The 27315-nt window shown below is 39.5% G+C and overlaps 1 protein-coding gene across 1 annotated transcript; it reads right to left on the bottom strand.

The window, feature by feature from the left end:
- Positions 1-800: 800 nt before the first annotated feature.
- On the bottom strand, positions 801-11064 carry LOC117569336 (Krueppel-like factor luna). The gene is made up of 2 exons (XM_034250466.2): positions 9149-11064; positions 801-8743 (listed from the first exon to the last, which is right to left on the bottom strand). Exons 1-2 carry the CDS (start codon positions 9633-9635, stop codon positions 7047-7049), a joined length of 2184 nt encoding a protein of 727 aa, XP_034106357.1. The 5' UTR covers positions 9636-11064; the 3' UTR covers positions 801-7046.
- Between the last annotated feature and the right edge of the window lie 16251 nt (positions 11065-27315).

Below are 27315 nucleotides of genomic sequence, written 5' to 3'. Positions count from 1 at the left end.
TTTTTTTTGTTAAGTATTTTCAGTGTGTGTTTATGTATGTGTTTCTTTTTTGTTATATGGGGGGTTAATAACTATGTGCATATATGTATGTATATATTGAATCTATAATGCTGGATTATAATTATACAAATCAATTTGGTTAAAGCACAAAATATATATATTGCTGCACTTTAACCGCAATGGAAACCACGCAACGAACTGAAGACTTTTCGTGTTCTTTTTTGTATTTTGACATCTTTTTCTCATTTCGTTTCATTAAATTCTTTTTTGTTTAATTAGCGGCACAATTTCAACAACTTAGCGTTAAATACTGAAACGATTTTTATTTTATTCAAAATTGAAATTGACCATTTTGCAAATTGACTTTCGAAGGCGGACGCCAGCTGAAGAAATTTCGTTGTCAGTCGTCACTTATCAATTCCATCGCATACTATTTTCAATTATTGAATTAGTGACAGCTCCTAGAAGTATGCTTTACATTTTAAGTGACGCTCGTGACTGGGCTAATAACTATTTTTAACTGCTTCCCTTTCGACTCAGCTGGCGTGCCTATTCAGGTGATTGACAGCCTGTGCCTGGACTTGTATGTGTGTGTGTAAGTGTGTGAGTGTGGGTGTGTGTGTGGGTACCATATATGTACATGAATGTCATATACATAAATGCCATGCCGAATGTAAGTAATAATGTCGCATAATATAAACGCATTTCTCTTCGTGTATATCAGTAATAATAATAATAATAATAGTTTCGTTTATGTATATGCGATTAGTTTTCCTTCCTTTACTTCTTCTGTTCTTCTCGTTTTCTTGTTATTGTAATCAATACAGTATAGTTTGTGTGTGTGTGATGTTTTTATTTGTTTTATTCTTTTGTTTGTTTGTTCTAGGTACAGAATTCTTTGCTGGCTGCTCACTAAGGTGCTGTTAGTCGTACTCTAATTGTAAGCTTAAATTTAAACGCAATCGCACTCTGTGTTTGTTTTTGTGTATCTTGTTCTTGTTCTTTTTGTTGTTGTTCATCTTCTTGTTTTTCTTTTTGTTAATAATAATAATTAATTGCAACGCTACTTTTCTACAATGCTACATTACGTTTTTGTGTGCTCTAAATACAAGTTAAAATGATTTATTTACTACGCAGTAACTCCATCAACTATCTCTTCTAGGTATTGCTGTGTCTGTGTGTGTGTGTGTTTCTTGGTTCAAAATAGGTATTGCTTATATGTGTTTTGTTGTTTTTGTAAATCTATCGCAACAATATGCACCTATGCAAAAACATAAGATGAGTTTACTTTAATTCTCAATTCTTCTTCATATTGGGTTCCATTTTGTTTTTTTTTTGGGTTTTCGTTTAAATCGTTATTTTTTCGTTGTATAAAGTACATCAATTGGTCTCGTCAAAAGCAGCACAAAAGTTGCGATAACAATATGCCAAAAAACAACTCTACCGTTATATGTACTATGTATGTGTATATATCGATAACTAATAATCGTTTAATCAATTCATTATGCAGCTAAATCCAAAAAAGTTGCTACGGTTTATTTCATTCACGTTTTTGCACGTTTTGTTTGCATTTGCATTTGCTTTTGCGCATTTATGTTCATTTTTTTTGTTTTGTTGCTGGTAAACTAAAAGCTAAATTTGTATTCTCATATATTTATAGATATATGTATGTATATATATGTATAATGTATATATATAGAAGTATATATTTATTATGCTATACTTGTGGTGTGTGTATATAGTGCCATAAATATTTTGGTTTCGCTTACTTATCGCAATAGTTTAACGATTTCCAAATATTTACCCATAGATACATGCGCTATAATACTTTTTTGGTTACCTTAGAAGTAATTCGCTATTGCTATTGCTCATTGCTTTTTGTTTACTATTTCGTTGCTGTTATTATTGCTTTTTGCTTTTACTGTTGCTTTTCATCTTCGTTGTTGTTGTTCTTCGATTTTCGATTTAAGTATGTTTATAAGTACTCGTATCATAATACAATATACAATAGATGTAAATAAGTTTTTTTGTTTTTCATAATAATATTCAAAGTGTTAAGTCTTTTATTTTGGTTGTTGTTACTGTACTTCATCATCTTGTTGTTGTCTTTATAGATTTTTTGGTTTACTTTATTAGTTCAATTTAATGTTAGTTTTTTTTTCGATTTCGTTTTTGTTTTGTTTATATTTGTGTAACGTGCTAAGTCTTTCATTTGGTTTAATCATTGCTGTTTGCTTATTATTTATACATCATTTTCATTATTTTCATTTCATTTCCACTACGCGTTTTGCTTGTTGTGTAAATACTGCGGTGTCAGAGTTCAGTTTCCCGTTTCATTTTCAACCCAAATTCACAAAATAATATGCAGTTTATTATTTGATGGAGTTTCCTTAAAACCTACCCAAACATATGCTATGCATATTTTTGTGTGAAATTGTTTCAAAAATGACACGCGAAACTCAGCTCAGCTAAAGAAAAAGAAGGAATAAATCATAAAAACAATTGCAATAATAATTTTAATTATAATACGCTATATACAGACCCAATGCAAATTAAACTGTTAAGAATTTAATATTGCCACTTTTTGGTCTCTGGACAAAGGGTTTTGGATACGCTTAGGCGGGGGGAAATGTGCCATGGTCGGGGGGATGAGCCACGCGCTGACGCAGTTGGCGTCTCACTTTATTTTTTCATCTTCTTTTTTTTTGTATATTCTTTATTACATTTCCCTTTGTTTGGGTGTTCCTAACGAGCGCTCGTTAAAATGCATTGACACAAAAAGGACAACATTGTCAGAGCGTAATGCGTAGTGTAGCGAGGGGAAGAGGAGGGCGAGGTAAGGGATAGCAACAGATAATGGAAACAATGGATCATGAACCTAATGCTACCAAATACTGAATTCAACAATTGTAAGTAGTATTTAAAGTTGCGCTGGTTCCAATGATATACAACTATGTCGTTAATATGCTATGCTAAAAAAATTTCATCAACTTTAACAATTTTTTATTTCGCTTTTCAATCGCTTTTCACTTCTCTCAATTCTAACAATAATGCCATGATCCTTATAATGCTTGGACAAACCTATAACATGTGTGTGTGTGTGCGTGGCTGTGACGAAACCTAGCGAAAAATTAAATGAAAACCATAAAACGGGCACTTTTTGAAAACAAAAATGTAACCGCCGATTTCTTGATGGAGTAAAGCTTTTCCAAATATATTAATATATATATATATATAGATTGTATGTATATGTATATAGTTCTATATAGTATTGAAGTACTATATGCTTATATGCAATTTATTTACTACGTGTCTTTAGGTTATTTAAAAATGTTTAAAATATTTCCTTTTCTTTTCTTTTGTTTTGTTTTCTCTCAAATTTATATTTGTTATAGGATTACAACTACGTTTTATTGCTTCTCGATACACGTTATGCTATTTATAGTTTCTGGAGCTCATTTCAATAATATTTGCCTTATATATTTTGCAATCATTTTCAACTTTTGTTGGATTTTCTGTTGAGCAAAATGAATAAATTATGGATACTTGTAAGCTTTAATAATTGTGTGGGAATATCACAATATACGAATTGCTTTTGGGTTCCTCTGTTCTATTGACCTGGTTCGATTATTATTAAAAATAACAACGTATTCTCCACGTTAATTAAAAATCAAAAGTGTAAAGTAAATGAGTCCAGTTTTGCCTTATAAAATCCAAGGAATATATATAAAGCAAATAATAATCACATGCCAAATTGCACTTCAAATACAATTTCACAGAAATAGAACATACTTTAAGAAGATTAAAATCCGTATGCTTTTGCTATGAAATGATTTGCGGAAGTGTAACTCAGAACAGCGCTAAATCAAAAGAATGTTGAAAAATAAAAAAAACAATTGGTTTTGTTTTGTATAGTGTAAGTATTATGTATATGTATTGTATATTTATAACTTTATAATTGTTTCATGTAATTGTTTTCGGTTTTGTTTAAATACAAGTGTGCTGTCATTACTAATTTTAAATAGTTTCAACCTTAGATTACTTATATTCTAAATAAATTGATTAACCTTTATGTTATTGCTTTCATTCACATAATTAATTATGCATTTGGTTTCATTTTTTTTTTCGTTTTGCTTTTTGCATTGTTTACATTGTTATACAAAATTGAATATTATTGCCGGGCTTTAATTAATAATTTTCTTTTTTTTTCGTATTTTCTTTTGTAAATTTTAAATGAACTCTCATCGACAAATACAAAAACAAACAAATTGAAGTATATATATGTATATATGTATTTTCACTGGGAAATAATACAAATGATAATAGTAATAATAAGTTGGTAACTATGACTATAAGTAGCTTGTTTTTTATTTAAAGTTATAATTGAATATTTGTTCGCATTGTTTGCTTTGTTATTTTGCTGTTCATTTGAGTATTGCTTTGGTACTTTAGCCGATTTCGATGACGATATTTCGATATCGATTCGATTATTCCATAAAAGTTTCGCATTCGCCATTCGCTTTAGGGTTGTCACCCGCACCGAATGCGAAATGCAAAACTTTTACTTCTCTTTCGCATCTTCTTCATTATTTAAACAGTATAAAAATAATTTTGTCGTAATTATACTTACTAGTTTAACTTAAGAGTATATTGTATACTATCTCTAATTGTAATATATATATAGCATATATATATTGTAAATATTACGCAACTACATACGTATTCTAAATGTTGTATATATATAATGTATGTATGTATATAGATTCCTCTTCGCTCGCTTAGACATACCAACAACTTTCCACTGGGTTTCTTTTGTTTTTTGATCTAAACATTGCTACTTTATAGGCTAAGTTCTCTATGACTATGGCCACAAAAGTTCGTTGCACTTTTTTCTTCATATATATTTTGAGATCGGTCGCTGAAGCTGATTTTCAGTGTGAGTGATAAGTACGAGTATTTTTTGTGTGTGTGTGTTTTTTTTTTCTTTGTGGATTAAATACTAAGTATTTACAGGGTATTTTTTTTGTTTGTGCAGCGTACTCGTAAGTATTATGTGTGTGTGTGAGGGGGTGTAATTGCGAATAATAAATGATGAACATATGAGCTACATAATATAAGTTAAGGATTAAGTAATATCGTACTAGGGTCGTTACGATTGTAAGTACTTGAAAAGTGCAAAAGTAGTTTGTATCCTTCATTTTTCATCTTTCATCTTTCTGTTCTATTACGCATGGACGAAGTGTACTGTTAAATGCTTGAGACTAGATCACACTCGATAAATGTTGTATGTTTTGTGTTTTGTCGATTCGATTTTGGGGGGCACGATTAATGCGATCGAATACGGATTTGAACAGGTATCAAATCATTTTGTTTTTTGGTCTTTGTCGCTATAATTGATGTAATCGTAAATGGGCCACAAAAGAATGCAATGCTCTAAAACTATTCGTACTGGTAAAAGTTTAACTGGGTCTGGGGTCTCTACATAAATAAACTTCCTACTCTTCCTGATATTAAATAATAATATTGCTGTTAGACAGCGACTAGATTCTTTGCCTTTCTATGCATAATAATAAATAATTTAGCTTTCATATTTTATTGTTAATTTTTTTGGTAATTGCCTGGAATGCTAATTGACTATATTATAAATTGGGACATGATGTTAATGCAAATGAAATGCCCAAATATATGTTTTCTGATTCCCCTCCTTTCCAATGTTTCTCTAGCCTTCAAATTGAACTCAGAACAAAACTAACTGTTGAAAACTCTACCAAAAATGTTGATTTCAATTTAAAATTGTGCCAATAATGTTTTCGATGTTTTCTAAAATGTTATTGCTTTTCGAATTTATCTCAATATTTTCTTCTTTTTTTTTGTGGGAATTATTTATAAATTTTTTGGGGGATTTTAATATTTGATTTTTTTTGTTAAGTGCTTTGTGTTTTTCTTAATGTGTTGCTAGTGCCGTTTTTTTGTTCAGCTATGTGTGTGTGACTTAGTTTAAGAATGTTGTGAAAAAATTGCAGCTAAATTCGCTGCTCTGTGGCGCTACTATATATTGCTTATAGATAGGCTGCCCTTAAGACCTAATTCGTTGTTTGAGAAACATTGCATTTGCTTTTGTATTCGTTGCATTAATTTTAATCACTTCGTCTACGTCTTCGTCAACGTTGTTTTTCTTGGATTAAAGAGAATGGTTTAATTTTCGTTTTTTGTGTTTTTTTCGTTTTTCGTTTGTTTTTGTTTTTCTTCTCAATTAATATACCATTTGATTAGCTTAGGAGTAGAGTTAGTTGTTAGAGGAGAGGAGAGCTAAAGATTAAAAGTGTGTGTTTGTTTTTGTTTTTCTTGTTAGATAGGCTACAGGTTATAGTACATCATTATATAGTATGTAATGCATATCGTAAGATAGATAGATTAGATAGCGCTATTGCTAGCGATAGAATTGCTCAAGTTCAGGTTTTGGGTTTGCATTCGGTTTACACCTACTTGCAAAAGGCTTTCTCTGTGGTGTCAAAGTGTATGTGTGTGTGTGTGTGTGTGTGGTGTGTTTGGTGTGTGTATTACTTATGGAATGCCTCTGTTGGGTTCTAGGAATGTTCAACTCGCTTATATGACTAAAAGAAGAACGAGATTAGGTTTACTAAGTGTATTTTTTGCTTTCATTTTACTTTCGTCACTCTTCATTTCGTTTTCTTGTATTGTATTTTTTTTTTTTAAGTTTTTATTTGTTTTTTTTTTTGTTTGTTTAATGGTATTTGCTGCCTAATGTGTCTAATGCGAATTTCTACAGTCTCTGTGTTACTCTACTACACTTGCTTTTGGACGTATTGTGATGTCAAGTATGTAATCGTATTTCGTATATATAAAAACTGTTAGCGGTTTTGATGTCGCTATCGATAACGCGGCTATCGATCGGTAACGATAATTTTTGTAACATTTGTAACGGTAAATTAACTAGGGATTTTCTTTTTTCATTTTACTTTTTTGTTTTTTCTTTGGCATTGCCAGACAATTATGCATTGCACACTTACTCAACTTTGTTCTTTTTACATGGCATAGGTGACACCTCCGCCGCCTGCGCCTCCAGCTCCCGATGACTCCACCTTGACGCGTTCGAGGAACTCGTGCGGCGGTGAGGATGCCATGCTGGCACCGCTTTCACTGTTGCTGTCAGTGTGACCGTGCAGCGACATGGCCATCATCAGCTCCTCCTCGTCCTTGAGACAGGCCGATTCCAGATGCTTGTTTAGGTACGACTTGAGCGCGAACGTCTTGTGGCATCGCTTGCATTCAAAGTTCTTGTCCACCGAATGCGTCTGCATATGCGCCCGAAGATTCGAGCGATCCGCAAACGCTTTGCCGCAGTGCGCACAGCCGTAAGGCTTCTCGCCGGTGTGCGAACGCAGATGTCCCTGCAGCAGCCAGGGTCGCGAGAAGAGCTTGCCACAGACACCGCAGCTATGGGATAACTTGTGCGTCAGCACATGCATTGCCAGTGCGGGCATCGAGACGTAGGCCTTGCCACAGGTGTGACACTTTTTGGCCGACTGCGAGTCGAGGGAACGATGCGTTTGCTTGTGGCGCGACAGATTGCTCGAGGTTGCGTATTGTTTGCCGCATTCGGAGCACGTGTATTTGGTCTTCTGTTGATCCTGGACGACAACGGCAGCTGGGTCGGCGACATGCTTGCGCTTCGAGCGACCGTCGCTCACAAAGAAGGCCTCGTATGTGTAGGCAACCGTTTTGGCTGGCTGCCCATTGCCATCGGCATCCACATCACATTCCTGTGCGAGACTCAGACCCAGGCCCAGGCCGAGGCCAGGACGCAATTGATTCGTGTTGGTTGTGTTGCTGTTCTCGTTCTGCACGTTGCCGCCGTTGCTGCTGCTGCTGTTGCTAATGTTGCTGTGATTGCTGTTGCTGCTGCTGTTGCTGGCGGGGCTGCTGGGTGGCAGATGGCTGCTGCTTGCGCTGGAGGAGGCATTGCTCAAGGGGCGTTGTTCATTTACCGCGCTCGCTGCAGCAGCCAGTTCGGCAATCGATGACGTGCTACGCACATGCGCATGCGCCTCCAAAAGCGGCGCGGTGTGGGCGTGGGCGTGTGTGTGCGTGTGCGTGTGCGAGTGTGAATGCGAATGCGAGTGAATGTGTCCATGTGTGTGTTGCATGTGTCCCAGCGCGTGTTGCTCCGTCTGCTGTTGCTGCTGCTGTTGTTGATGTTGCTGTTGCTGCAGTGGCAGTTGATGTTGATGCTGTTGCTGCTGCTGCAGTTGATGTGGCTGCGTGGGCGGGTGAAATGCTGTCGATGCGCTGAGATCTAGTATAGCGTGTGCCGCATGCAAATCCTCTTCGGCTGGCACACGTCGCCGATAACCATGAGCTGGCTTATCGTCCAGCGAATAGGGCCTGTAGATGTCCTTCTTCTTTGGCGGCAGCGAGAGCGTTGCACCCGTACTGCTAAAGCATTTGCGCTCACTCGATGTCTGTCCGGATTCCATTTTGATGTGCACACTGGGACTGAAGCGATCGCTGTGGCTGTGGCCAGCGCCACTCGGCGAACACGACGGCGACGATGTGGTGGACGAAGGCGGTGTCTGATAAGCGGCCAAATGCTGTTCGCCCGCTCCACTGGTTGCGGCTGCTGCCACCAGCGCTGTGGCTGCTGCACGTATAACGGTTATTTCGCTCTCCATTCTGGGCAGGTACGCGGTGTAGTGCAGCGGCGACAGTTCACGTGTGTAGCCTGCGAATGGGTGCACAAAAGGTAAGGGTAATTGACATTAGAATCAATTGAACTTGTTGCCACTTCGATGGTTATTTGCTCAAGCAGAGAAGCTACTAAAAATAACTACTATTAATGTCAATAAAAGGAGCTCAGCGCTCCTGCAACAGTTAATAAATATTGCGTTCAATATCCGTTTACTGCCTGAAAGTATGCAGCAAAAAAATGCACAGCTGCGCAAGTATTTTCAAGCAAGCGCTTGTAAGTATGCAACAGAAAATTAAGGAAAAGTACAAAGGAACTGTTTACTTTAAGGATAGTTAGAAAAGTTTACGGAAATGGTCAGACTCAAGCCACCACAGTATTGATTCAACTATTCGCTCATTCATTCGTTTATTCATTCATTAACTAGCAGTTAGTACTCACCGTTGTAGACATTGTTGCTGGCCACTCGTGTCGCTGCCTCGGGCGAATGCGGCGGCGGACTGGGCGCTGTGGTGCCCGCCGTTGGTGAGCTGGGACCCCAACACTTGCCCGTTGTTGTTGTTGTTGCTGCCGTTGTTGTTGTCGCTGTTGCTGTCGCTGACGCTGTTGCTGTTGCTGTTGTGCTGTCGTTTGTTGCTTCTGCTGTGGCAACAGCTACGACGGCTGCTCCTTGTTGTGTTGTGCGTTGTTTTTCCGATTTGGTCAATAGCTTGTCACCAACAACATCGATCTCCTCATCATCATCGAGTGTCGAGCGACGCGATTTGAGATTTGGCAAAGGTGACATTTCCTCATCCCTGGAAGTCGTCGACGTCGTCGCCGTCGTCGTTGTGGTTGCGGTTGTGTTGTTGGGGTGCTGCGCATTATCCTCGGCACGATCCAGCCAAGGATACGCCTTCCATTTCTTGGCAATCAGGCAACGCGGCATTATGAAGGGGGTGTAAGGAAGGGACGTAACTGGAGCGTGTGGTTGTGTTGTTGTTGTTGTTGGTTGCTGGTTTACTTTGGTTAAGTCGTTGATTGCAGTTGATGGTTGATGTTGAGCAGTTGAGCGGTTTAGCGGTTGTCAGTGGTCAATAGGCAAGTTAAGTGTTAAGTGCTGAAGCGAGTGGTTTCTTTCGAACGAGCAAAGACCGTCTTAGGGGGTATCGTTTGGTGGCAAAGCGGAAAGGAAATGTTGCAGTTCTTATCTCGCAATATTTGTCGCATGTGAAAATATAATAAATAGATTTGGCTCGCCGAAATATAGTATAGAGTTTAGAGTTTACTTGTAGAGTTTTTATTGCTTGGCATACTACGCATTGTTGCGCCTCACGTTCCTTTTCACGTTCTTATTATCATTTGATCATAATTCAAAATTCCATTTCAAATTGCATTTTATTGTTTTATATGATGATAAATTGGTTGTTGCGGTTTTCTTGGTTTTATTGGTTGTTGCTTTTCGGTTATTTTGGTTGTTGTTTTTGTTGTTGTTGGTTTGTTTTTGGTTTTTGGTTAGGATACTTCAAATTTCACAGCCACTTTACACATTTCTGCGCTTTATACTCATACTCAGCTCCAACGACCGACGACCGCTGCTTCAGTCTAGGAGTTCTAGTTGTTCTCGAGTCGCACTGGGGGCCAACTTTAGTGTGTGTGTGTGTGTTTTTTGGTCAACTTTGGTCCGTACTTTTGGTGTTCGGGTCTCAGTTTGAGTTTGGGTTTTCTTTTTTTTTTATTTTATTCTATTTTTTTTTCTTGTGTTTTGGGCAGGGGGTCTCTCTTTTTGTTTTTGGACTCTGGACAGGGACACGTTTTGCTGCGTTTGCGTTGGCTGCGTGTGGTTTATCGATTTTTACATTTGCGTTTACGTTTACGTTTTGTTTTTACACAACGGGGCTTAAAACATAACGGTTCGCTCAACTGGGAGGGGGGTTCATTTGGTAATTGTATTGCTCCATATATCCTTTTTGGCTCTTCTCACGCTCCTCTCAGCAAGCGTTAGTTTTTGTTTTTTTTTGTTTATTGTTGTATTTTTATTTTGTGAAATTATTTGTTATTATTGTTGTTTTTAATTTTGTAGAAATGTAATTTTTATTTGTGAAAACAATTTCAAACAAAATATTATTATTGTTGTTTTTGTTGTTGATGTGACGAGTTAAATAAGTTTTGGTTTTTTTGTTTTGTTTATAAAATAGAAAGTATAGACTTGAGAGTTGTAAAAGTTAAGTTAGTTGACGCGAGTTTGTTGAAAAGTTGAGTTAAGTTTGAATTATTGTTGTTGTTGTTGGTAGTGAAAAAATTGATTTAGGAGAAAATATAATATTATATAAGATAGAGAAGAAATGCGAACGAACCGAACGTAAGCAACTCTTGAATGCTTATGAGAATACAACTGAACGAAACGTCGCTTATAAGGGTGGCCGAACGAAATGGAAAGGAAGAGCGAGCCACGAATCGCAACGAAACGGAACGAAATGAACCGGAATGAACTGAGAGAGAAACGAAACATTTGGCACGGAACATGGTCTCAAAACACAGCCCCTAAACAACCCCCAAAATAGAACAGCGTAGCTGTTGCGTGTCTTCGGGCCAGCTGCATACGACAGAAAGGGGAAATTGTATGCATTTTTAATAAAACACATTGCATTTATGGAAATTGTATAACTAATATGGCTAATTATATGCTTATTTTCAATATTAGTTAATTACAAAATTCAGTTGTGTTAAATTTTGCCACTGTTTGGGGCTAAATTGTATGGTGTGGAGCGGCCCCAAAAACGCCAGCAATCAGGAAGTGTTCCATTGCCAGTCGTTTCAGAATTCGCAATGCCTTTTTCCTCCAATTGTTGCGTCCCTCTCTCCTCCTGGCTCTCGTACCTGAATTGGCTCATGGCTCCTTTTTGTTATTGAACAATTTTGGGGTGGATTTTTGCAACAGCGTCGCCGTCGCTGTTGTTGTTGTTGTCGTTGGTGTTGTTGCTGCTGTTGCCGTTGCCGTCGCCGACTCCGTCGAATGTGGCAGTTGTGCCGAGTTAATTGCTCTTGCTGTTGCATTGCATTTGTTGCTGAACTTTGATTTTGAACAAATTGCCAAAAATGACGGGCCAAAGAGGGGGGGAAAGACTAGCTGGGTGCGGAGGTGCGACTGCGGGGAGGCAAACAGAGAGCAACAGTCGTTGTGGCATTGTTGATTGCTACTAGCTGGTCATGCTGTGTACAAGTCGATGCTTTAGGCGGTGGCGATGGCGGTGGCGGTGGCAAGGAGCAAGGAGCAAGGGAAATTCAGCTAGCAATAGATTAAAGCCTTTTGCTGGGGCGTAGGTTTTCATATATCAAAGGTCAGGACATGCTGGCAATTTACGATTACAACACATATACATCTTTCTCTCATTCTCTCTCTCTTGCTCGCAGTTAGGAAATTCAATTAAGAATTGAAACCGTACTGTATAAACCATAATTCGGGGAAATCAAATATAGGTTGTGCGGAGTAACTTTAACACTCGGAGATTGATTAGGAAATATTATATTCTGATTGCAGACAGAAATGTATGCAGCTAAAATATGAATGGGAAATTATATTCGGAGCTGCAACTTTATGGTAAAACTGGCAAATCATACTGAAGGAATATTTGATAAATATCATGATGAATAAATATTATATATTATGCAATACTCAGATAACTATGGTAATTATATTCGAAACTAAAGCTTTACATACAGTAGGAATATTTGACAAATTCATACGCTGAGGGGATTTGGGAAATGTTGAGTTTCCTATAGATTTCTATTATGATACTATGATATTTGAACATTTCACAGGGAAATCTTCATAAATGGGAAGCTAGTGAACTGATTAGTGTATTTATTTATATAAACTTGACAAATTAATTTAAAATTATGTAATATCATAAATTAAAAAGATGTCAAGGAAACCAAACAGGGATTCAAAAAAGAAATGAAACAAAAGAAAATATTTTTTTTGGGTAACTCTTAAACAATAAGTTTCATAGTCTGAAATGTTGCTAAATTATATTTCAGCTTCTCAAATGGAACTCTTAAATATGTATTAAGACTAGTTGCTTAGCCGTTATTACGCAAATTGGACTTCCGTATTAGCTTTCTACTGCGGCAAGTCGCGGCTAATTATGTTCGACGTAAATTGCTAGAAAAATTAAGCAGAAAAAACTTTGATTATTTTCTTGGTCCAACTGTCAAGTTGCATTACGCGTAAGCCAAACTTTGTTAAGGCCCCCAAATATGATTTGTTTGATTATCGTTTATATACATAGTATAGTATATATACGCGATGGATAGTTATTTATGCTACGCTCCCATGGAGTGATATCAATTTCGTTTTGGGGGGAACAATTGACTGATGAACGGCAAAGGAAACATATTCGTGGCGCATATTTTTGTGTGTTCTGTTTGACAGTTGGAGAACCCCTTTTTATATGGCCTCTTGAGTTCGGGTACTTAACGATTGTTTGTTTGTTGTTAATAAAAAAAAAAATGAGAAGAGGAGAGAAGAAAAGAGAATGGAAAGAAATGCCATTCACTTTAATGTACAATCCATCTAGCTGTCAGACCTTAAGGACCTCTTAGCATATTCCTTCGAAAATGTAACGTACCGACCATCTGTGGAATATCCGAATGCACTAATTACAATTGGGCTTCGCTTCGCGCTGCAGCACCTACAACACACATACTATAATATGAAGTGGAAATGGAAGCCTTAAATATGCGCCCGCCCCTCTTCGGACTTCTGAGGACTGAGCCAAAGTCCTCTTAATGAAACCACACTGCGCTGCTCCTTGTAATCTGCTTTTCTAGCTAAAAAGCAAACTTGTCGTAACATATGAGCTGTGTTGCGTTGTGTTGCGTTGAAATTGTTGCGCTTCGTTAGCCGCTAGTCTTATAGCTAGAGGGCGGGTGGTGCAAGGATCGTTGAACGTCGTCGGGCATACCAAATACGATCGCGATCGTTGTGAGGCACGCGCAGACGCAGATGCAAAGGTAGCATATGGCTTTGCGCTGCATAAGCAATAAGGATCGGCACTAAGGGTCGAAGCCAGAGGCCACGCGTCACGACAGGAAACCAAATTATGCAGTGGCAGTGGAAGTTGAAAGCGGCGGCGGCAGCAATGCGAGATTCGCTCACCTGGAACAAGGACAGGACAATATGGTATAAAGCAGCGACAGCTTTTCCTGTGCGCGAGCGTTATTAGCGTTAGTTTAAGGGTAAAAAACACAGAGAAATAAAAGAAATGCATGCATACGAGTAATCGTAAAAGGAGGAAAGAAAACAAAGGTGCACCACAGCAGCAGAGGCACCACAGCACTGTGGCAAACGTGGCTGCCGCAGCACCCATTTGCCAGGGATCCAGTTGAGCGCGTTTGCGAGCGTGCAAAAAACAGGAAATACTCTACAAGTGCAGCTGCAAGTCCAGCTGGTTGGCTTAAGTTTGAGTGTGGGTTGTGTGTGGGTTTGGGCTTTGGGTGGTTGCCAAAACGCTTTTGGCGTTGCCTAGCGCACACCCGACTCGCTGCAGTGGCGCCCCCGCGGCAGTTGCCACACACAGACACACAGACATAGACTGCTGTGCCATGTACGACTAAGTATCGAGCGAAGTGTGACGCTCGCGTGGCACGGGCCAGGAAGTGGCAGCTGTAACAGAAACAGCAGCAGCACAAGCAGCAACACAAGCAACAGCAGAGTCTCGACTAAAAGCAACCCAAAAACTGTTGATCCTGCCCCGTGCAGCACCCAACCAGCCAAACAGTCAGCTAGCCAGCCAGCCAGCAATCAGGCAACCCAAAAGCAGACGCGAGCCCGAAAAATGAACCAGGTGTCTGGCATGCTCTTTCTGTTTTTCCTTTTCAAATGATGTATTAAAGTGGAAACAAGCACGAGTTGTTCTGCTTCTACTCGTTCTTGTTGTTGTTGCAGCATTTTCTGTCTCTCCGTCCGTCTCTCCGTCTTTGTGTCTGTGCTGACTCTCTGGACGCTTGCTGTCGAGTTTTTCCCAAATGCTATTTGTTCCTGTGTTCGGCTATAATTTCATTGTTACTCCTTTTGAAACGGCTTTTGCAACCACCCCATCATCATCATCATCATCAACGCCAACAACAGCAGCAGCAAAGGCAATGGCAACGGCAACGGCAACGGCAACGGCAACGGCAACAACATCATCATCAACGCCATCAGCAACACCACCATCAGCAACAGCAACAGCAGTGAACAGCAGTGAACACCACCCCATGAGCAACCCCCTCGCTTTGTCGCTTGCCATTTGGCATCTACATAGAAACAGCAAACAGGTAAAACAACAACAACAACAACAACAACAACGATAACAACTGGAACAACAACAATACGAACGAACAGCAACAGCGTTTCGTGCGCCTGTTTCATTAGCAATAAAAGCAACAACAACTTTGAGCAACAATAGAAAAAAAACAACACGATACGAAAAAAAAACAGAGAAAACAAAGTCAGTTTACGTCATCGCCAAATTGCGCTTTACTCTTTAACTTCTTTTTGTTTTTTTTTTTTTTGGGGTGGCAGAGAAGAGTAAAGAGGTGAGAAGAGCTTCGTTTCTCATTCAAAAACTGACTTATTAGCATGTCCTGCAACAGGATATAAAAGTTTTGCACACTTGTGCGGATTCTTGCTGCTGTTGCTGTTGCTGCCAGCAACTGGACACACGTTCAGTTTTCATTCCGGTAATTTGAAACTTTTTGCCCAACTGCATTTTTAATTACATTTGTTGAGCAATCTCCCTGATCTTTCTCTCAATCTCTCTCTTACTCTCTCTCTTTCTCTCTCTCAATTGGCTCTCTTGCACAGCTTGCAATACGAATCCTCAGCGGGCAGCTGTTGCAGCAGTAGGAAAAATCTTCATAGATGTGTCTCGAGTTCAAAGACCTTATCGATACGTTTTTGGGATGCGTCCAAAAAATCCAGGTAGGAAAAGTGCGGCAACAAAAGGATCCGTTTTGGCTCGCCCTACGATCCTGTCGACGGGACATCATTTGACGATCTACATACAAACAACAACATTAGCAACAGCAACAACAACTGGCTTTTGGTGGTGTTGTTGCCATTGATGATTGTTGATTGTGGATGCTAGGCGAGTGTGTTAAAAAAAATGCTTGGCAAAAGGGGCGCAGAGAGAGAGATGAACGAACTCGAGCTCGATGCGCGCGCGGCTTTTCATTCGCTTTTCACCAATTTTCCGACAGCTGTCCACGTCTGCATTATGATTATGTGTGGCAGCAGCAGCAGAGGCAGCAATAGCAACAGCAGCTGATTCCCTGACCCTGCTTTCCTGACTGGTTCCTCAATTTCGGGTTCAAGTCCTCTATGGACGACGACGGCTGCACTCGGTTCTTATATTTCACATATAGTATTTGAAGCCAGGTCTTAGGTTAGTGCCCTCTAGCACATTTTGTGTGTTTTGTGTATTTTGAATATTTCGTATTTTGAATTCATCAACTAATGGCTGCCCGGCTTGATGCCTGCCTGACTCTTCAGGCATCACATTTGAATATGGCTCAGGAGTTGCATTCACAATTATTTGATCACTCAAGCATCAGCAGCAGTTGATTCCATTAAACTTGTAGAACCTTTTCTTGTGGTCGCTTGACAGGACAAATATTGACTTGGGTTCGATATTTGGAAAGGAAAGGAAAGGATCCTTTCCCTTTATGGCTTCCATAAGCGGCAAATTGAATTATTGTGTTATTGAGGATGATTGGTATTTTTGAATGTGTGTTTAGAAAAGTTGTGAGAATTATTAGAAACGGAAATGAAAATGAAGTTCTACAAGGTTTTCTCAAGTGACAAAACTTGTTGAAACTTGGGAAAGAGGAAAATTTGACTCTTGTAGGGATTCACTCATTTTCTCATGATTTGTTTAAGTTTAAAATGTGATTAGATATGAGTTGACTAAAGGATTTTCCAATACTAAAACTCAAATTCTACCTAAATGTTCTTTACCTAAATGTTTTAGATAATTTTAAGGAAATCGGAACGCAATTTAAAATTAATATTTGTACGAAACTTCTTTACTAATTGAAGGGATATTTTGAAAAATAATATATTGATAAATTGGAGCTAGCGAAATTTCTTTAAAATTGCATTACATTTAATTGTGATTGTTTTCGATATACAAATTTAGCATTTTTTTTTAATTTTTGGGTAATAATGAAATTGTAGATAAATAATTGCGACAAAAGTTTCTGTAGAATATTGTATAGACAAAAATGGAACAAATAAAATTTCATCATAGCTTCATCGATCATTTATCATTGAACCCAGAATTTAAGTAAATAGCCTTGAATTTTGAATAATGTGAAATAAAAAAAAATGCAGTCAGAAAAATAAATAAGGATCTAACTAATAGATCAATGGATACCTTCTTTAAATTAAGTTTAAGAGTAAACTGTGTTATATCAAATATAAATAAATGCAAAATAGTGAATCATAATAATACAAGGCAAACAACATTGTTTAGAGTCTCATAATAGAAATCTTTATTAAATGAATTATAAAAATTAATAACTTAATATTAACATTTTCAATACTTTGCTTAATTTTATAATTAGGTTTTCCTAGTTAAAAATAATCTTTCTAATAGCAGATATTATCGTCAAAGTTCGTTAACTACTCCGAGTTTATTTAGTCGAACTAAACAACAGACTTTGGTATAATTGCAACACATTACAATTGAATTTCTTCCCTTTTGCCGTACATGACGAAGCGTATTCGATTATACCAAGAAACAATTATCAACTAATAGTCTGTGTTTTACTCACGTTGTCTGTGTTTTCCCCCCACTGTTTTTCCATGTGCCACAAGTTGTGTGTGTGTGTGTCTCTGCTGTGTCTGTTGCAAGAGTTGGAAGTTGGAAGAGTTGCAAAAAGAAGTCGACGCTCGTTAAGATAATGCATGCAAGGAGATAATTGATTAAACCTAAGAAGTCGACTCAATTTGCAGACACTTTCCTTGCCTCAGTCTCTGCTTGAGTATTTGCTGTGCTCTTTAAGGTGCAGACTTGTATATAGCATATTAAATTATGATATGTGAGAGCATCTTCAGTATACAGTATATATATATATATGTGTGGTATATACGTCTGAATATTGAAGCACTAATACTAATTACTTGTTACATTTTAGAGACTACACACACAGAGAGAGATTCGCATTCAACGGATGGCTCTCGATGGCAGCATGCAACAAGAGCACTTAGTAATATCCTGACAGCCTGCTGCACACACTCACACATACACACATACAGTTGTAACATATGTATATGTATATGCATAGCGTAGTTTGCGATGTCCTTTAGTGCTTGGCTACCTCCTTTTTTCGGTCGTTGTTGTTGTTGCTGTTGCTGTAGCCGCAGCGCAGTCTCTCATCTGCCACAACTGCCTCTCATCTGCCTCATCTGCCACCGCATCGAGCCTCATCTGTTGGCTGCATTGAAGAGGAGACGAGAGCAGAGGACGAGGACGAGAACGAGAACGAGTCTCTTTATTCTTTGGGTCTCTTATTGAAATAAATTCTCAATGAACGCGCCCATTCGATGGGCCTTTCATTTTCATGCGTGCCATTTGCAGCAGCTGGCAACCGGGATTCCCTTTGCCCCCCCCCCCTTCCTCTCTACGCTCGAATGTTGCAGCTTGTTGCTGCCGCAGTGTGTTGCTGCTGTGTGTTGTAAATATGAAACGTTTGCAAATCTCTGTTGTACACATAAAATACGCATTCTCGTCTATCATATTTGGGCCGCGCATTAGACAAGCAAAGCAAAAGCAAAAGCAAAAGCAAAGCAAGGCAAGGCTAAGCACATGCTGCATACACCCACACAAACACTCACACACAGACATGCATGATAGATAAGTACATAGATATGCGAATACATACGAGTACTCGTAAACTGGCATGTTTGAATATACATACTCATGCATGCTGCGGCATCTGAATGTGACTGACTGGCAAAACCCATTCGAAGACGACAAGACATTGAGTGAGGGAGGAAGGGGAGGAGGAGGTGGTGGTGATGGGGTGGGGAAAGGGAGACAAGACATCGTCGTCCTTGTGCTTCACTCGACAAATATTCAACACGTATTCATTTCCTGCGGACGCACAGTTGCCAACTGGCAACATTCTGCAACGAGATGCTGCACAAGTGCACTCTGCTCGCGACAACGTCTGACGTCAACGTTGCAGCTGCAGTCGCAGTCGACGCTGGCAGCGACTGCGACTGCGACATGATACTTGCACTTGATGCCGTTCGCTGATGAAGTAGCGACAATGCGGCAATGCGTCGCAAAACTCACTTGAAGTGCTACTTGGCAGGCAGCGTGACGACGACGACAGCGTCCCAAAATGTTGATCCTTTGACGATTGCCAGCAGTAGCAATTCCTTCACTTCTTCTTTTTCTGTGTGTAGCCCCATCATAGGGGCATAGCAAGGTAGCGCACTCGGCGCGTCAAGAGACGCTCTCGATGGCGCTGGGCCAGAAGGAAGCTGTGAACGCTTTAACGCCATTCCCATGCACACCCCAGGACACCACCTCCACCCCTCTTCCCTCTCCTATCCTGCCACTTCCCCCAATTGCTTGGCAGACTCTTCGTTCCCGGGTTTGCATTCAGTTCGCATTCCCCACTGAGAGCTACACGTTTTCATGAAATCATTTTTCACCACTTAGTCACGTCGCTTTGACAGGTCGATGGGTAGCCTGTGGAGGCGTCAGAAGGATGAGGAGGGGGTGCGGGGAGGGAGCAGCAGAAGTAGTAAAGGAAAGGGAACTGGGAATTGTGGCAATGTGGGAATGTGGCAGAAATGTGGGAAATGGAAACGACAGCATCCTCTCTAGCGTTATCTGCGGTTAGTTGCTTATAATTGGCAGACATGTGAGTTGTGTGTGAGCCATGAGCCATGAGCCATGAGCTTTTCCCTTTAACCGGATGCCAGACAACCCGACAGACAGATAGACGGACGGACGGACAGACAGACGGACGGACAGGAGACAGCGCCGAGTGCAGCGAAGGTCCTGTACTAAGTATTTAGTAATTATAGCTGCCGCCAAGTGCCGCAGCGCAGTACCTCGACATTTCCCACTCTTTGGCAACTTTCCCATAGCGCACAGCAACAACAAGCGTTCCCACACACATACACAAGACTTTCACAGGACTCTCGCAGGATACCACGTTGCGTGCTCTGTTTATTAGTTCTTCGTGTGTACTCTGCAATTACAAAATACTCAATTGTTTTTATTGTCGATCGTTGTGAAGTTTGTTTAGTCAGTAGTCTGGATGGGGTGGCAAATGAAGGTTGGGAAGGTGGCAGGGACATATGGCATCAATCATGTGGAAACCACGAAACTACACCTACTCAGCGTGTAATGCACTAAACGTGGCTTTTGAAAATACGTTACCAACAGTTACCAGTTACCAGTTAGTTAGTCAGCAACTGCCGTGCAACTGCGCGAACTTGCCAACTGCAGCTGTAAAATCTGTAGACACACCCCAATACCTTCAATCCCCCCCCTTTTGGGTCACCCCTTTCGCCAATTCTTCTGCCCCAGCAAGTGCTCTCGGTTTGGTACGTGTTATCCTGCTATTTGGTTACCTTGTATGGTTGCACTTCCTATCCTTTTGTTACCGCTGCTTGCTTGCTTGCCTGCCTGCTTGCAGTTGTTGCTGTTGCTATTGCTGTTGCCACTGTGGCACGAATCAAAGTATTAAATTTCTATATCCGTTTTTTTTTTTTTGTACTTTGTATTGTGTGCTCTGTTGGTTTTTGCGCCTTGTTCGGCTGCAAGGTGCAAGTGGGAGCGCACAAGGAATGTGAAAGAGAACACAAGATGTTTATATAAGAAGCACAACACGACACAGGCACAGCATACACTGCGAGAAAAGTTTAAGGTTTTCCTTGCATCGATGATTAAAGGGTATTTCGGAACTCAAATTGATTGTTTTCTATGGAAAATAAATAAATGAAGAAATAAATTAACAAGCTTTAATATTCATCATGTAATAAAATGAATTGCTAATTCAATGTAAATATCGTAAATATTATTTAATGACTTTTTTTGAAATATGATATAGCAATAGGAAAGGAAAGAAATAGGAAAGGAATATAAATCGAATACTTAATGTTGCAAATATTAATTGAAAGCACATCAAGAATTCGATAAGATGAAGTGCAGAATTTTATACAAACTATTCGGTCAAATTAATGTTTGCATTAGATTTCGGCAACTTAATTTAAATGTATGAAGTTGTAAAAGATTTTCTTAATGTTTATTATGAAATAAAATAATTATACAATTGTATGTCAAATTTCTTGGCTCTTGAAATGGAGTAGACTTTTTAATTGCATACATGAAATTTTCTTATAACGAGTTGATCGTAAAAAACAGACAAAAATAAACTGTTTTTATAAATTTATGTGCTTCAATAATATAAAGTATTTTAAATACATTTTTCTCTTTAGAAAACCTTTTTGTTCTCAAATATAAATTCTTCAATTTCAGTGCAAGTAAAGGGTATATTTTAATTTTTGTTTCATTCTCACTGTTTCACAAAGTTTGGTATAAGATTCGTAAGATTTGTTAGTTATTGATTGATCTTAGTTCTCGATAGCGGTCTATTCAAGTTTATATTGACTATATAATACAATTAGAATTGTTACTTAACGTAGAAAATAAAAGTAAACTTATGTCAATTTGACTTGAAAAATAAATATAAAAAAATATATATTTGGTGTGTACAAATTTATTTATTTTTTTGAAATTGTATTTTCAGTTCTTTAACATAAATTTGTTTATTGTCTTGCATTGCTAAGTTTTTGAATATAGTTCTTTTTTGACAATGTATGAGTTGTAATGGCAGCAGGAGTAAAAGTACATGCCAAATGAGTGCACAGGAAGTTTTGTATTTGCCATTGCTGTTGTTCTTATTGTCGTTGTTGCTATACATTGCTCACCTTGAATGGAAGTGAGTTTTGGCTGTATTATTCCAGAGCGAGAGACAGAGAGAGAGAGAGATATAAAGAGGGCTAGAGCGAGTGAGTTTAACGAGTGCGGGGCAATTAGGCGGCTGTGCTGTGAAACGGAAACTGTCGCAAGTGATCGGCGTGTTGATAAGTTCAACAACGAGCAACAGCAGCAGCAGCAGCAAGAGTAACAACAACAGGAAGGACAACAAGGAGCACAACAACAACAGCAGCAGGAACTACTCGAAGTTGCTGGTAGTATCAAACGAAAAAAAAATAACACGAAATTGTAGAACGCATTTGGAAATGCGACAGCCAAAAGTTTTCCAATGCCGCGTGTGAAGGAGGCTGACAACAAGAACAACAACAACAACAGCAAAATACCATTTGTTTGTATTTTTTGTTCGTTTCTTAAATGTGGGAGGTGAAATGAAGAGGGGGGTGGGGGTGGATATCAGAACCCCCCGAAACAAAGTGCTATAAAAGTCACGCCCGAGGGCCTGAAATGAGTTTCCAGTTTTGGTTTTCATTCCCACTCTCTCTCTCTTTTGAACGTAGTATTTGTGTTGTTGTTGCTATGTTTTTCTTTTTTAGCCAGCATCAGGTAACCTTTTGTGCCGCCCATTAGAAACATGCACGCAGGCGGCTTACTTAAGCATACAAATTGTGTGTGTGTGAGGGGGAGGGAAGAGAGCGGGGAGTGTACATGCAAATGTGAATGTGAATTCAGAAATGTTGAAATGTAGAAACGTGCGGGGATTTGCCACGGCTCCCGTGTCTCTATGTGGAAAACTTCGCCATGCGTGCCGCCATTTGACTTGCAAGATTGACACGCTGCTAAAACGCTTCCAGCCACAGCACGATAGACGTTAGACGTTAGACGAATAGACGAGAGGTTGAGATTGGCGAGAGGGAGTGGGGGAGCGATGGCGAGGACGTGCACACGGCGAGGAAGTGTCGAGTAAAACAAAAGCCGCTAGGACCAAGGACTGAGGGTAGTAGAGAGAAGAAGAGGAAAAAAAAACAGTGCAGATGTGTCCAATTTAGTGGAACTGCAGACCCCAGGAAAAATCCCAATCCTGAGCTGCGCTGAGCTCAGCTGAGTTATGGCTTTTCAGGTACTTATGTCCTGCAATTGTTAAGATTAGCGACAGACTTTTCTCATTTCTTTCGCCTCTTTCCAGGGGTTGCTAAGAAATTAATATAATAATTGCTTTAAGTGATTGTGTTTACAAGTATTTTGCCAGCTGATTAAAGCGCAAAGCAAGCGTCTAACCCTCTGCTTAACGGTCAATTGTAGGTCAGCCAACTGGTCATAAATATTGGCGTATTGATTCTGACCACCTGGAAAGCAATCTACCAGATTCCAGCTAAAACTATCTATCTTCAGCCTCAACTCGCCGGCGTTCTAGCTGCGTATCTGTGTCAACCACAGTCGTTGCCTATGCAAAATGCCAAGTGGCCAAGTTATCAGCTTTCCCCCCAGTTCTCCCCCTTTCTCTCTCTCTCTCTAGGTTGGTCTGTTCTGGCTTGCCTTGTCCTTTTGCTGAATCTCAGGGGCACAAATATGCGGTTGGCATACACCACACACACACACACTCTGCCTCTCCCTCTGTTGGTTGTTGCTCCCTCAATTGCTGGAATTTGTCGTGACAATAATCAGCAGCGTCTCTGCGTGGTGTCAAAACTGCTGCCTGCCACACCTCCTCCTGCCCTGACCAAAGTGGGAGGAAGGGAGATTGGTGGTAGTTGCCACAAATATGAGCATTGGTTCCTGCCGACTAACCAGCGAAATAAATTAGGCAACAAAAAATTGACATTCTTGAACGAAAGAGAACGAAGAGCAGAGTGCGGAGAGCGTAGGGCGAGACCTTGGGTGTCATTAAAGCCAAAGCCGAATGGCAGCGAGGACAGCGCCACTGATTAGAACAATATGCGTAAATATGTAAGGACATTCTATATTGTATTTATATATCGCATTTGTAACAGAATGTCCCCAAAAAAGGATGTGCTCAAAATAAATATGCGTGCGTGTTGCTTCCTCACACACAGCACACAGCAATTCTCTTTCACTCTGTGTGTGTGTGTATGTGTGTGTGTGTTTGTGTGTGTCTTTGCCTTTCGTTGACACTTTCACAATTTATGGCAAATGCTGTCTTTCACCCTGGCACAGGAAAGGCGCCAACGTCGCACCCCGAAAAACTGACTTTGACTGTAATTTTGTGTGTCCCACCCACCGAAAAAAAACCCGAAAAAAAAGAGAACAGAAGCAGAAACAGCAACAGCAACAGCAGCGAAGAAGCAGCAAACGAAAAAAAGACGAGGAAAATATAATACAAACAACAACATACTGTTTACCAGTTCCGCAGTTCCGCAATTCCGTAGTCGCAGTCGCAGTTGGGAGTCGCCAAAAACGAAAGAGAGAGAGAGAGGGGAGTGGAGAGCGAGGGGCGGAGGTAGTCCCAGTTGTACACAGACTCATTTGAAATAAATATTTTTGTGTTTTTACTTCGCAGCGACAATAACGCAAAACATGAACAGCAACAGCAACAGAAGCAGCAACAACAAGACAAATGTCTGTATGTGTCACACAGTTTGTGTGTTAGTGTGTGTGTGCTGTAGGCAAACCACGCGCGGCGGCGCTGCGGCGTCAAAGTCGAATTACTCATACGCCACGCTAGCCAAGCCAAACCAAGCCAAGCAGCGACGTCGTCCTCGTGGCTGACACAATCCGTGCCTACTATGCGGCGTTGACGTTAAAAGCTACAGAGCAATTAATCATTAGCTTTTACAGGATTTATTGCAAATACTTTTATCGGATATATTAAATGAACTCCACTCCACATGCGACAACCAACAACCAACAGCAGAGCAGCAAACAACGGGGCAGCAAACGAAGCCACTCGGCAGTTTTGGTATTTTGGCAGCTCGACATTTCGACGTGGCCGTGGCAACAGTGGAATTATGGCAGCATTAATCCACTGTGCAGACTATCTGCTTTCGCTCCTACATTCAACACAAAAACATCTTAGTGCTTTAAGATTTGCGTCATCATCCAAGCAAGGCACCATTCAAGACGCCCAACCACCCACAATGTGGCTCAAAATTTAACATTTCCACATATGCACACGCAATGATGATGCTGCTGCTCTCGTTGCTGCTGTCAGGTGGCAAGGTGTGGGGGCAAATGATTGTCAATGTTTTGTGGGCTTAGCAACAGTTTACTTCAGCTGCGCGTTTGCTCTTGATTTGGCTGTGACAAAATGAGTTACAGGTTTCATTCATTGGCTCAGTTCGTCTTCTCCTCCTCCGTCTGCTGCTTTGTTCAGGCAAATGCAGCTTGATAAATTGAGACGCATTAATTACGCAACATTTTGAAAACCGGCAAGGCAGAGTGTAGGAAAAATTGGCTACTAACAACTTGGTTGCCTTTTTTCATACCCGGCACAATTGGTGTGTTGGAGTTCTTACAAATGATGGCAGCTGCTTCATATGTCATATATATAATATTTGAAATTTCAGGTGAAGCTTTAATTTATAATTTATTAGGAATTATTTTCGAATTTTAGTTTAAGCTTTAATTGGTCTTGGTCTTGAAAAATGCCTTCGATTTTCAAATTTTTGTTTGTCTTTCTTCGCAGTGGATGAAGAATATGAGTATATGAGTAAGATAACACATCTATTCATATTCTCGATCCGCTGTAAATATTGCTCTATGTGTCTCTTACCCAATATTTGTACATAAATAGGGTCAGCAGTGTATACATAAGTATTTATTTGTCTCCTTAAATATAGTACTCAATTCTCTTCAACATTTTATCATTACTTCTTCTACTTAATTATGTTCAACATTTAATCATTATTTTTTCTTCTTCCCAAAATAAGAAAAAACAATCCCAATTTATTTCTCTTCCATTACTTATTCTAATTTAAAAGTTGTCTAAGAGTAAATTATCATCAAGAAATAATATAGATGTAATTTTTGTGTTAGAAATCAAGAACTTATAGTATGTATGTAAAATATTTGTTAAACGCATCTCAACAAATCAAAATCAGCATCAAAACGCTGAAGTGTTTTGCCGACTCAAGTGTTTTGACTAGTGATTTAAAAAATGTTAATTTTGATTACGTCGATAGAATATATTATTATTTTAACGAAGTCTGATCACAAATTTAACACTCTCTATGAATCAATGAAATTTTGTACATAAAAGTGAAGTTTCATTACTGTTTTTAGCAAAAGCACAGAAAAACTTGTCTGTGTTTTCGAAATCATTGAAAAAGGGGTCTGTGTTATCTAAAAGTGAAATTCGAGTGGAAGTGTTTTATGTAGTACCGCTTATAGAAATGTTTCAATGAAAACAGTATTTTAATATAACGAGTAATTAAATTAGCGTATCCTATATGGAAATGTATGCATGAAAAGCACATAAATTGAGTAGCATAAATAACAATACTATTGGCTTAGGAGATGGTTAAATTAAAAGTCGAGCTTTTAATTAAGAATGCCTCTTTAAAACAACTCGCAATTACGATTAACCAAAGTGTACTAGTTCAACGTTTTTACAGCATGGGTTATAAATGCAGTCTGTGGTATTCAAAGACTAACCCATTCGATTGCAGCTTTCTTAGCATCCTCAACCTATACGAGCATTGATTTCTTTGTACATATTTGTGCACATTGTGCGATCCAAGCATGGCTGCCAAGTATCTCACAGTCAATCACCAATGACTATGGATGTCTGATTTGTTTCCGCTGCTTCACTCTTGCCTCCTTTCTCTTGCCTCCATCCCCATTCCCGATTGCTATTGAAGTGCTGCTGTGTTTCATGTGCCATTAACTAGCAAGCCGTTGCGATTGATCTTGCTTGGGCAAGGCTCTGCGTCTACTTAATGGTCCATTCAGCAGCTGCCCCAGCCACAGCTACAGCCACATCCACAGTCTCAACCAGAGCCACATCCAGTTCCACTTTCAGTTGCTTCGCCACTTCCGGCATCCGGTTATAGCTGAGAAGTGGAGCAACAGAAGGGGGAGGACACTGCAAATGCACATGCAAATTTATAACAATTTTACGTTCTCACATGCGTTCGGTCGTAAATCGTCTGCTGGGGCAAAAGGTGCGAACTGGCGCTTCGAACTCTCGACTTTGCCACACACACATACACACACACATGCTAAGACTTTGCCTCAACGTCTTCGACTTTGGTAGCTTTCGCTTGCGTTGCCAGCTTGCCACCTCGTGCGGCAAGTGCCTGTGCATAAAAAATCGTTTATGGCTTTGCAGCGCTCAAATAGAACAAAGCATAAATCCTAATTTACTTACCGTATAACCCGGTGTGTTGCCACTGGAGGCATGTCTACTTACCACCTCGTGTGGCAAGCTCAATCCCTCTGCTCAGCAGAGTGTGTGTACGGAGTGTGTGTGTGTGGGTGGGTGACACAACATATATCAACAACATCTTAAACACATGACGGCAAATAAATACAAATGTTGAAAATTGTGAAAATGTTGCTCTAAATTGCTGGGGGATGATAAAAAGGCAAGCAGGCAAAAAAAATATAAAGTACAGAAATGGAAGTAAAAGGAATATAATAAAAAGGATAAACCGTTTCTGATAC

Source organism: Drosophila albomicans, chromosome 3 (genome assembly GCF_009650485.2).
Source record: "Drosophila albomicans strain 15112-1751.03 chromosome 3, ASM965048v2, whole genome shotgun sequence".
Taxonomy (NCBI): domain Eukaryota; kingdom Metazoa; phylum Arthropoda; class Insecta; order Diptera; family Drosophilidae; genus Drosophila; species Drosophila albomicans.
This window is presented reverse-complemented; position numbering and strand designations above follow the sequence as displayed.

Bases quoted from the DNA above. Each gene is read 5' to 3' on its own strand.
- LOC117569336 (XM_034250466.2), bottom strand. From the start codon at position 9,635: ATGCCGCGTTGCCTGATTGCCAAGAAATGGAAGGCGTATCCTTGGCTG. The intron at 8,744-9,148 runs GTGAGTACTAAC...ACCCATTCGCAG, and splicing joins CAGCAACAATGTCTACAACG to GCTACACACGTGAACTGTCG.